The 11,816-nt window shown below is 45.5% G+C and overlaps 1 protein-coding gene across 5 annotated transcripts in view; it reads right to left on the bottom strand.

The window, feature by feature from the left end:
* Positions 1-503: 503 nt before the first annotated feature.
* Positions 504-11,816, bottom strand: part of cfap36 (cilia and flagella associated protein 36) — a 133,105-nt gene continuing 121,792 nt past the window's right edge. For 3 of the 5 annotated variants that reach the window (XM_043696015.2, XM_087991396.1, XM_087991397.1), the window contains one exon: positions 504-950. In XM_043696015.2, the coding sequence (XP_043551950.2) occupies positions 867-950 (84 nt within the window). In that variant the 3' untranslated portion in view covers positions 504-866. Of the gene's footprint in view, positions 951-1,601; positions 1,709-11,816 lie in introns of all 5 variants that reach the window. The other 2 variants (XR_015758453.1, XR_006312539.2) reach the window with 2 other exon arrangements.

Genomic DNA, 11,816 nt, shown 5'->3' with positions numbered 1-11,816 from the left:
AAGCTCTATTAAAGGAGCAGATAAACCAATAAATCACAAGGAGGGCAGCAATGAACGATATAACCCCTTAATGGACACCTTCAACAGATTTAGCTATTAAATCAGTTTTATGTTTATAATATTTAACTGTTATCCAGATTGCTTCATTTAACATTATTAAGAGAAGTCTGAGCAAAATATCACTATAAGATCTACAACAGTACTTCAGTTATGGAATCTGTTCCGGACAAAGACGGGGTAGAAATCACAAGCTGACTGCGTTTCATAGTTGAAACGATACTTGATGATTAGATCTCAGAGTATGCTTATATTTAAATTAGAAGTATCTTTGAATTTCATTTTTAACATGCAAGTTAAAAAATGAAAAAGTGAATATAGTTCCCAGAACTCATCCTATCAATAAGAACTGACAACTTCGCAGCATTTGCATAACACAAGTTTAGGTGTTCTAGACTCCATTTACCTGTTGTAGTTTACACATCAGTCCTAAACTGCATCAGAGGGTCTGGACAAATGAAGTTTATTATACAAGCACATAGTAAGTAATGAGACAGCTATTAATTCTGGCATTTCACAGGCAACAATAGTATTGATTTACAGCAAAACATTACAGCTGACAAGAATACAAAATTCAACCTTCATTGCACATTCATTTGCAAACAATTTAACTTTTCAGTTATAGCATGTAAATATTTTTAGTAGAATGGAAGTAGAAGACTACCACTATTGCTTTAGTATTTCATTATCCTCTGCAAACTATCATTGGTCATAGTCGCAAGTAAAACAGTTTTGTTAATTTTCAATTCAGTTAATCAAAGAATATCAGGTTTCAGTTCTTTCTTCTTTAACTTTACTGTCCACATATTTTATTTTTTGATAACTTCTTGTTTAAGTTTTTCTGCCAAATGTTTTCTTTTCTGAATTTTCTGCTTTTCTTCTTCAGAAATTTTCTTCAATTTAAAAAGAAAAGAGTGTAAGTTATTATTTATTTTGTTTCTTTATTATGCAGACTGTTATGCTAGTTGTTATTTTCTGTTACAACTATATAAACAGATTGATTTTCCTTTTATTTTATATGCAATTATCTTCTTCACATGCATCAGTGACTTCACAATGCTCTCCAGTACAGTCAGTGATGCTCTATAATCATCCAACTGAAGATATATCATAAGCTGGGAGAAGTAACTGTAAAATAATAAGCCTTTTCTTCTCTGCCTCCACCCACCCAACTTCACCGCATTTTCAAATCATTGCATTTACCAACTTGGTCGGGAGCTGATGAATATCTAGAGTTGATGAGCTACAGTTTAAATGACATGAAGCAGACTTGAACCTGTGCAAACATTAGCAAATGCATTTTGATCAATGATTTAATGATGATCATTAAATCATTACAATGGAGGTACACTATTTCTAAATATATCAAAATTTATTTCACCATCTCCTACTCTGCCAGCATAATATCCCACCTAAGTTTATAAAAATAGACATTCAAGCATATTTATAATACACTATGCTTCATATTGAAAAAAGATGTTGTCATATATATTAGAAAATGAACAAGACATGGACATAAGGCAGGACTGGGATAAAGAAATCACCTCAAACCTTTTCTACTAAGATGTGCTGAACACATCTGTTGCGTGCAATGCTTCTTCCAGTTGTGTTTCATTATTTGCTACAAAGTAGAATTTCTAGTACTTCCATTCTGCCAGCATGTAAAGGGAAATAAAGAATTGAATGGAAACTGAAATGATCAGATGAAATCAAGATTCATGTTAAAAGACTACAAAGAAGTGTTTAGAAAGAAAAATGCAAATGATTAAATAAAAGGTTATTTATATTCAATGCACTTCAGTCTTATTCCACAGTCAGGTTATCAAAAAACTGAAGTTAAAGGTGTGAATTTTTCAGTGATCATAACACTTAAAAATTCAGTTAAAAAATCTTTCCCCAACATTTACACCCTTCATCTCCTGAATTTTTACAAATTAATGATGGCATGCCCTCTATTTTTTCAATATTCTTTTGAAAAAGAATTCTTGAACTTATTACAATTAAATAGCTTTTACAAATGTGTACTATCTTTGACCAACTCATGTATTTTTAAATGCTTATAACGTGCTGTCAAATCATGGTTTCTAATAGTTTGCTCATAACTTATCAATATGCAAAGGCTTGATGACTTATATATCTTAGAATTTGCTACATTTTTAAATTTTAATTTGTTTTTGGTATTTAACTCTGACAACTCTTTCTGTAGTTGACTTACATTCTCATTTCCACTAATTGTAGGAACAAATAGAAGAATTTTACTTTTCACATACCTTGCATCCTATACACAGTAAGATATTTGAATTGTGTTAGACCGGATTTCAGAGCAAGGGTCTGGTGGCAAAATGATAGCATCCCTATCTCTGAGGCAGGAGATCTGTGTTCAAGAGGTGAGTTATAAAATGTCTGAATAAGTTGATTTAGATCAGTATACTGTCATAGAGTCATACAGCATGGAAACAGATTTTCATTCGTCCAATTGGTCCATGCCGACCATATTACTAAACTAAACCAGAACCACTTGCATGTATTAAGGATACTGATTAAGGATGATCAGACATGATCATATTGAATGGTGGTGCAGGCTCGAAAGGCAGAATGGCCTACTCCTGCACCTATTGTCTATTGTATTTGGTCCCTATCCCTCCAAATCTCTCCTATTCATGTCCACATCCAAATGCCTTTTAGATGTTGTAACTATACCTGCATACATCACTTTCTCTGGCAGCTCATTCCACACACAAACCACTCTGTGTAAAAATGTTTCCCCTCACATTAAAAATATTCCCCCTAGTTTTGAACTCCCCCACTCCTGCTATTCACCTTATCAATGCCCCTCATGGTTTTATAAACCTCTGTAAAGTCACCCCTCAACCTCCTACGCTCCAGTGAAAATGCCCCAGTTATCCAGCCGCTCCTTATAACTCAAACCTTCCATTCCTGGCAACATCCTGGTAAATCTTTTCTGAACCCTCTCCAATTTAATAATATCCTATCTCGAGCACAGCAACCAGAACTGCACACTCCAGAAGAGGCCTCACCAACATCTTGTACAAAGACAACATGACGTCTCAGTTCCTAAACTCAAAGATCTGAGCAACGAAGGCAATTGTGCTAATGTTTTCTTAACCACCTTGTCGACCTGCGACACAAATTTCAAAGAATTATGTACCTGAACTCCTAGGTCTCTGTTCTACAATATTACCTTGGGCCCTGCCATTAATCGTTGAAATCCTGCCCTTGCTCGTTTTACCAAAATGCAATACTTCACATTTATCCAAACTAAACTCCATCTTCCACTCCTCAGCCCATTTATCCAATTGATCAAGATCTTTTCGTAATCTTAGATAACTTTCCTCATTGTCCACTATCCCACCAATTTTGGTGTCATCTAGAGAATCAGGAGGTGTACCGACTCAGTTTCAGGACAGAATCATGATACCAAGTTTGAAAAATACCGTAGAACATAGAAAAATACAGCGCAGTACAGGCCCTTTGGCCCTCGATGTTGCGCCGATCCAAGCCCACCTAACCTACACTAGCCCACTATCCTCCATATGCCTGTCCAATGCCTGTTTAAATGCCCATAAAGAGGGAGAGTCCACCACTGCTACTGGCAGGGCATTCCATGAACTCACGACTCGCTGAGTAAAGAATCTACCCCTAACATCTGTCCTATACCTACCACCCCTCAATTTAAAGCTATGCCCCCTCGTAATAGCTGACTCCATACATGGAAAAAGTTCTCATGGTCAACCCTATCTAAACCCCTAATCATCTTGTACACCTCTATCAAGTCACCCCTAAACCTTCTTTTCTCCATTGAAAACAGCCCCAAGTACCTCAGCCTTTCCTCATACGATCTTCCTACCATACCAGGCAACATCCTGGTAAACCTCCTCTGCACCCGTTCCAGTGCCTCCACATCCTTCCTATAGTATGGCGACCAAAACTGCACACAATACTCCAGATGCGGCCGCACCAGAGTCTTATACAACTGCAACATGACCTCAGGACTCCGGAACTCAATTCCTCTACCAATAAAAGCCAGTACGCCATATGACTTCTTCACCGCACTATTTACCTGGGTGGCAACTTTCAGAGATCTGTGTACATGGACACCAAGATCCCTCTGCTCATCCACACTACCAAGTATCCGACCATTAGCCCAGTACCCCTTCTTTTTGTTACTCTTACCAAAGTGAATCACCTCACACTTATCTACATGGAACTCCATTTGCCACCTTTCTGCCCAGCTCTGCAACTTATCTATATCCCGCTGTAACCTGACACATCGTTCCTCACTGTCAACAACTCCACCGACTTTTGTATCATCCGCAAACTTGCTCACCCAACCTTCTAGCCCCTCCTCCAGGTCATTTATAAAAATGACAAACAGCAATGGTCCCAAAACAGATCCTTGCGAAACACCACTAGAAACTGCACTCCGCGATGAAACTTTACCATCAACTACTACCCTCTGTCTTCTTCCAGCCAGCCAATTCCTAATCCAAACCTCCAACTCACCCTCAATGCCATACCTCCGTATTTTTTGCAGTAGCCTACCATGGGGAACCTTATCAAACGCCTTACTAAAATCCATATACACCACATCTACCGCTTTACCCTTGTCTACCTCCTTAGTCACCTTCTCAAAGAATTCAATAAGGTTTGTGAGGCACGACCTGCCCTTCACAAAACCATGCTGACTATCCTTGATCACATTATTCCTATCCAGATGTTCATAAATCCTATCTGCCCACAACAGAGTGAGACTCACCAGCCTATAGTTACTAGGGTTATTCCTACTCCTGATTCCTGAAGAAGGGCTTATGCCCGAAACGTCGATTCTCCTGTTCCCTGGATGCTGCCTCACCTGCTGCGCTTTTCCAGCAACACATTTTCAGCGCTTATCCCTACTCCCCTTCTTGAACAAGGGAACCACATTTGCTATCCTCCAGTCTACTGGCACTATTCCTGTAGACAACGAGGACATAAAAATCAAGGCCAATGGCTCTGCAATCTCCTCCCTTGCTTCCGAGAGAATCCTAGGATAAATGCCATCAGGCCCAGGGGACTTATCTATTTTCACCCTTTCCAGAATTTCCAACACCTCTTCCCCACATACCTCAAAGCCGTCCATTCTAATTAATTGTGACTCAATATTCACATCGGCAACAATGTCCTGTTCCTGAGTGAATACTGACGAAAAGTATTCATTCAGTGTCTCCCCAATTTCTTCAGCCTCCACACGCAACTTCCCACTACTATCCTTGACTGGACCTATTCCTACCCTAGTCATTCTTATATTCCTGACATACCTATAGAAAGGAGAAAGTGAGGTCTGCAGATGCTGGAGATCAGAGCTGAAAATGTGTTGCTGGAGAAGCGCAGCAGGTCAGGCAGCATCCAGGGAACAGGAGAATCGACGTTTCGGGCATTTCTTCAGGAATGAGGAAAGTTTGTCCAGCAGGCTAAGATAAAAGGTAGGGAGGAGGGACTTGGGGGAGGGGCGTCAGAAATGTGATAGGTGGAAAGAGGTCAAGGTGAGGGTGATAGGTCAGACTGGGGTGGGGGCGGAGAGGTCAGGAAGAAGATTGCAGGTTAGGAAGGCGGTGCTGAATTCGATGGATTTGACTGAGACAAGGTGGGGGGAGGGGAAATGAGGAAACTGGTGAAATCCGAGTTCATCCCTTGTGGTTGGAGGGTTCCGAGGCGGAAGATGAGGCGCTCTTCCTCCAACCGTCGTGTTGTTGTGGTCTGGCGATGGAGGGGTCCAAAGACCTGCATATCCGTTTATATCCCCACGCCTATATCCGTCACCACGTCTAACCCCGCCCCCCACGCCTATATCCGTCACCACGTCTAACCCCGCCCCCCACGCCTATATCCGTCACCATGTCTAACCCCGACCCCACGCCTATATCCGTCACCACGTCTAACCCCGCCCCCACGCCTATATCCGTCACCACGTCTAACCCCGCCCCCACGCCTATATCCGTCACGTCTAACCCCGCCCCCACGCCTATATCCGTCACGTCTAACCCCGCTGCCCCACACCTATATCCGTCACCACGTCTAACCCCGCCCCTTCGCCGATCGCCATCACCACGCCCAACCCCGCCCCCACGCCGATCTCCGTCCCCGCCCCCAGGCCTAACCCCGCCCCCACACCCAGCTCCAGCCCCACACTAGGTCCTAGCTCCCAGCCCTGCCGTGTTTTCACCATCCCTCCAGACCTACCCCTCTCTGAGAATGAAAGATCAGTCCTCAGCAGAGGCCTCACCTTCATTCCCCTATGTTGTCGGATTAATGAGTTCAACACGTGGCGTGACATCGAACAATTCTTCCGCCGCCTTCGCCTCCGTGCCTACTTCTTTAACCAAGACTCTCGCCCACCCTCTGACGACCCCTTCTCACGCCTCCAACACACCCCATCCACCTGGACATCCCATGCTGGCCTCCTACCCGCCCTCGACCTCTGCATAGCCAACTGCCGCCGCGATATTAACCGCCACCTGAACTCTCCTACCCCTCTCACCCACTCCAACCTCTCACCCTCGGAACGTGCAGCCCTCCACTCCCTCCGTTGCAACCCCAACCTCACTATCAAACCAGCAGACAAGGGAGGCGCGGTAGTAGTTTGGCGCACCGACCTTTACACTGCTGAGGCCAAACGCCAGCTCGCAGATACCTCCTCCTACTGCCCCCTTGACCATGACCCCACCCCCCACCACCAAACCATCATCTCCCAGACAATCCATAACCTCATCACCTCGGGGGATCTCCCATCCACCGCCTCCAACCTCATAGTCCCACAACCCCGCACCGCCCGTTTCTACCTCCTGCCCAAAATCCACAAACCTGACTGCCCCAGCCGACCCATTGTCTCAACCTGCTCCTGCCCCACCGAACTCATCTCCGCATACCTTGACGCCTTATTTTCACCATGGACATCCAGTCCCTGTACACCTCCATCCCCCATCACGAAGGACTCAAAGCCCTCCGCTTCTTCCTTTCCCGCCGTACCGACCAGTACCCTTCCACTGACACCCTCCTTCGACCGACTGAACTGGTCCTCACCCTGAACAACTTCTCTTTCCAATCCTCCCACTTCTTCCAAACGAAAGGAGTAGCCATGGGCACACGCATGGGCCCGAGCTATGCCTGTCTCTTCGTAGGATATGTGGAACAGTCCATCTTCCGCAACTACACTGGCCCCACCCCCCACCTTTTCCTCCGCTACATCGATGACTGTATCGGCGCTGCCTCGTGCTCCCACGAGGAAGTTGAACAGTTCATCCACTTTACCAACACCTTCCACCCCGACCTCAAATTCACCTGGACAGTCTCAGATTCCTCCCTCCCGTTCCTCGACCTTTCTATTTCTATCTCAGGCGACCGAATCAATACAGACATCTACTACAAACCGACAGACTCCCACAGCTACCTGGACTACACCTCCTCCCACACTGCCCCCTGTAAAAATGCCATCCCTTTCTCCCAATTCCTTCGTCTCCGCCGCATCTGCTCCCAGGAGGACCAGTTCCAAAAACGTACAACCCAGATGGCCTCCTTCTTCAAGGACCGCAATTTCCCCCCCGACGTGGTCGACGATGCCCTCCACCGCATCTCTTCCACTTCCCGCTCCTCCGCCCTTGCGCCCCGCCCCTCCAACCGCCACCAGGACAGAACCCCACTGGTCCTCACCTACCACCCCACCAATCTCCATGTACAGCGCATCATCCTCCATCATTTCCGCCACCTCCAAACGGACCCCACCACCAAGGATATATTTCCCTCCCCTCCCCTATTAGCATTCCGTAAAGACCACTCCCTCTGTGACTCCCTCGTCAGATCCACACCCCCCACCAACCCAACCTCCACTCCCGGCACCTTCCCCTGCAACCGCAGGAGGTGCAAGACTTGCGCCCACACCTCCCCTCCTCACCTCCCTCCAAGGCCCCAAAGGAAACTTCCATATCCGCCACAGATTCACCTGCACCTCCACACACATCATCTATTGCATCCTCTGCACCCGATGTGGCCTCCTCTATATTGGGGAGACAGGTCGCCTACTTGCGGAGCGTTTCAGAGAACACCTCTGGGACACCCAGACCAACCAACCCAACCACCCTGTGGCTCAACACTTCAACTCCCCCTCCCACTCCACCAAGGATATGCAGGTCTTTGGACCCCTCCATCGCCAGACCACAACAACACGACGGTTGGAGGAAGAACGCCTCATCTTCCGCCTAGGAACCCTCCAACCACAAGGGATGAACTCGGATTTCACCAGTTTCCTCATTTCCCCTCCCCCCACCTTGTCTCAGTCAAATCCATCGAATTCAGCACCGCCTTCCTAACCTGCAATCTTCTTCCTGACCTCTCCGCCCCCACCCCAGTCTGACCTATCACCCTCACCTTGACCTCTTTCCACCTATCACATTTCCAACGCCCCTCCCCCAAGTCCCTCCTCCCTACCTTTTATCTTAGCCTGCTGGACAAACTTTCCTCATTCCTGAAGAAGGGCTTATGCCCTTATGTCGATTCTGCTGTTCCCTGGATGCTGCCTGACCTGCTGCGCTTCTCCAGCAACACATACCTATAGAAAGCCTTAGGGTTTTCCCTAATCCTACCAACTAAGGACCTTTCATGTCCCCTCCTTGCTGCTCTTAGCTCTCTCTTCAGATCCTTCCTGGCTACCTTGTAACTCTCAATCGCCCCAATTGAACCTTCACGCCTCATCTTTACATAGGCCGCCTTCTTCCATTTAACAAGGGATTCCAATTCCTTATTAAACCACGGCTCCCTCACACGACCCTTTCCTCCCTGCCTGACAGGTACATACTTATCAAGGACACTCAATAGTTGCTCCTTGAACAAGCTCCACATATCAATTGTGCCCATGCCTTGAAGCCTACTTTTCCAAGCCACGCATCCTAGGTCGTGCCTCACCGCATCATAATTTCCCTGCCCCCAGCTATAACTCTTATCCTGCAGTGCACACTTATCCCTCTCCATCACTAGAGTAAAAGTCACCGAATTGTGGTCACTGTCCCCAAAGTGCTCACCTACCTCCAATTCTAACACCTGGCCTGGTTCGTTACCCAGAACCAAATCCAGTATGGCCTCACCTCTTGTTGGCCTGTCCACACATTGTGTCAGGAAACCCTCCTGCACACATTGGACAAACACCGACCCATCTAACGAACTCGAGCTATAGCTTTCCCAGTCAATATCTGGAAAGTTAAAGTCCCCCATAACAACCATCCTATTACTTTCACTCTTCTCCTGAATCATCCTCGCAATCCTTTCTTCTACGTCTCTAAGACTATTAGGAGGCCTGTAGAAAACTCCTAACAGGGTGACCTCACCTTTCCTATTCCTAACCTCAGCCCAAACTACCTCAGATGGCGAGTCTTCATCCATTGTCCTTCCCACCGCTGTAATACTATCTTTGACAAGCAATGCCACACCTCCCACCTCTGACCCTACTAAAACATTTAAACCCTGGAACCTGCAACAGCCAATCCTGTCCCTGTTCTACCCATGTCTCTGTAATAGCCACAACATCAAAATCCCAGGTACCAACCCACGCTGCAAGTTCACCTACCTTATTTCGTATACTTCTTGTATTGAAGTATACACACTTCAAGCCACTTTCCTGTTTACAGGCACCCTCCTTTGAGATTGATGCCATGTTCCTAACCTCCCTACACTCCAGGTCCTGCAGTCTAGGTTCCCATGCCCCTGCAGAGTTAGCTTAAACCCCCCCCAAGAGCACTCGCAAACCTCCCCCCAAGGATACTGGTGCCCCTCAGGTTCAGGTGTAGACCATCCTGTTTATAGAGGTCCCACCTTCCCAGAAAGAACCCCAGTTATCCAGATACCGGAATCCCTCCCTCCTGCACCATCCCTGTAGCCACGCATTTAACTGTTCTCTCTCCCTATTCCTCGACTCTCTATCACGTGGCACCCGTAACAAACCAGACAACAACTCTGTTTGTTCTAACTCTGAGCTTCCAACCTAGCTCCCTGAAAGTCTGCCTAACATCCTCAGCCCTCCTCCTACCTATGTCATTGGTGCCAATGCGGACCACGACTTCGGGCTGCTCCCCCTCCCCCTTAAGGACCCGGAAAACACGATCAGAATAATCACGTACCCTTGCACCTGGGAGGCAACATACCAAACGTGAGTCTCTCTCGCCCCCACTGAACCGCCTATCTGTGCCCAGAACTATCGAGTCCCCAATAACTATTGCAAAAGCAGATAAAAGCCAAAAGCAGATAACAAAGATAACTGATCCTGATCTGCGAGGTGTATTGCGAACAGCACCACACTCCTCTATTCCTTTTCTCTTGTGACCGTATTTTATTATTCTTTGTTTAATTGATACCACCTATTGAACAAAATGTGCTGTGTGTTTTACTGTGGATCTTTTTCTCTCAATCTCTCAGGCTGTCCTTCAGGATACAGAGCTGAAAATGTGTTGCTGGAACAGCGCAGCAGGTCAGGCAGCATCCAGGGAACAGGAGAATCGACGTTTCGGGCATAAGCCCTTCTTCAGGAATGCCCAAAACATCGATTCTCCTGTTCCCTGGATGCTGCCTGACCTGCTGCGCTGTTCCAGCAACACATTTTCAGCTCTGATCTCCAGCATCTGCAGACCTCACTTTCTCCTTCAGGATACAGGATAATTTGCTTCCAATCTGATTAAGTGGGTTTGATATGGCTGCTTAACAGACCTGCAGACTGTGCCACAAGTTGTTCAGGTGTTGCTTGAACCCTTCAATACTACCTCTTTTGTGGGAATTTACAACAGATCACATCATAGCCTGATGCTCTCCTCCATTGGCATTTCCTCTATCTTAGAACATCTCACCCTGTTCCATTCCTCTCTCCCTCACTTTCAAAGTCATGACTTTGTCCTGCCTTGGCCTACTGTGGTAAAACTGTTATCACCAAGAACTTTTCCCTGCTTTGTTTGCTCAGCCTCTGCAGTGAATGATCTTCTCAGTCAAGATGTTATGACTCTGGTGAGAGGAATGTAGAGGTAATCAAGCCTCACAGTCCACAAACTATATTAAAAGTGTTTCATTCAATCACCAAGAATGGTTAATTTCTTTCTGTTTATTACTGTTAACTAGAACAAAAGAAATTTTCATCAGGCCTTTTAATAAACTGAAAACAAAAACACATTTATTCCTGGAAATGTATTCTTCATGCAATGGCAAAATGTTTACCAACTAGGTGATTATGCAAATTAAATTACACACACATACAAAAGTGGCATTTGGCTAAGTATCAAATTTAGGGAATGTCATGTAGGGCTTTTCTTCATCAACTCTAGCGGGTTTACTTATTGAGTATGCATGACCCCCCTCTATTGTACCATACTTGTGCTCGTCAGTGGCAGAAGTCCTCACCATTTTGAGATTTCTGCCACTAGTACTATGTTTAAAATCAGGCTGTGCATCAAGTCAATTGCTGCCAGCCACATATAGCTCTTCACAGTACATGTAGTAGCAGCAAAATGAAAAACAAAAGCTTCTGAAGGTATACTGGTGACATGGGTAACATTCATTGCAAATAGAATCTGACACTTGTAAATGTATTGCTATTCTAAATCATTATCTATCTGACTGATTGTCATTGAAATTGTAGCTATAAAAATGAAGCTACACAGGTTACCTTTTTTTAGTGTGATTTCATGTGAGAAACCTGGCTAAAGGAGTGTTACTTGCTACCGAACGTCCAG

This window comes from Chiloscyllium plagiosum, unplaced genomic scaffold (genome assembly GCF_037043375.1).
Source record: "Chiloscyllium plagiosum isolate Xiang-an unplaced genomic scaffold, Cpla_swu_hap1 HiC_scaffold_10, whole genome shotgun sequence".
Lineage (NCBI taxonomy): Eukaryota > Metazoa > Chordata > Chondrichthyes > Orectolobiformes > Hemiscylliidae > Chiloscyllium > Chiloscyllium plagiosum.
This window is presented reverse-complemented; position numbering and strand designations above follow the sequence as displayed.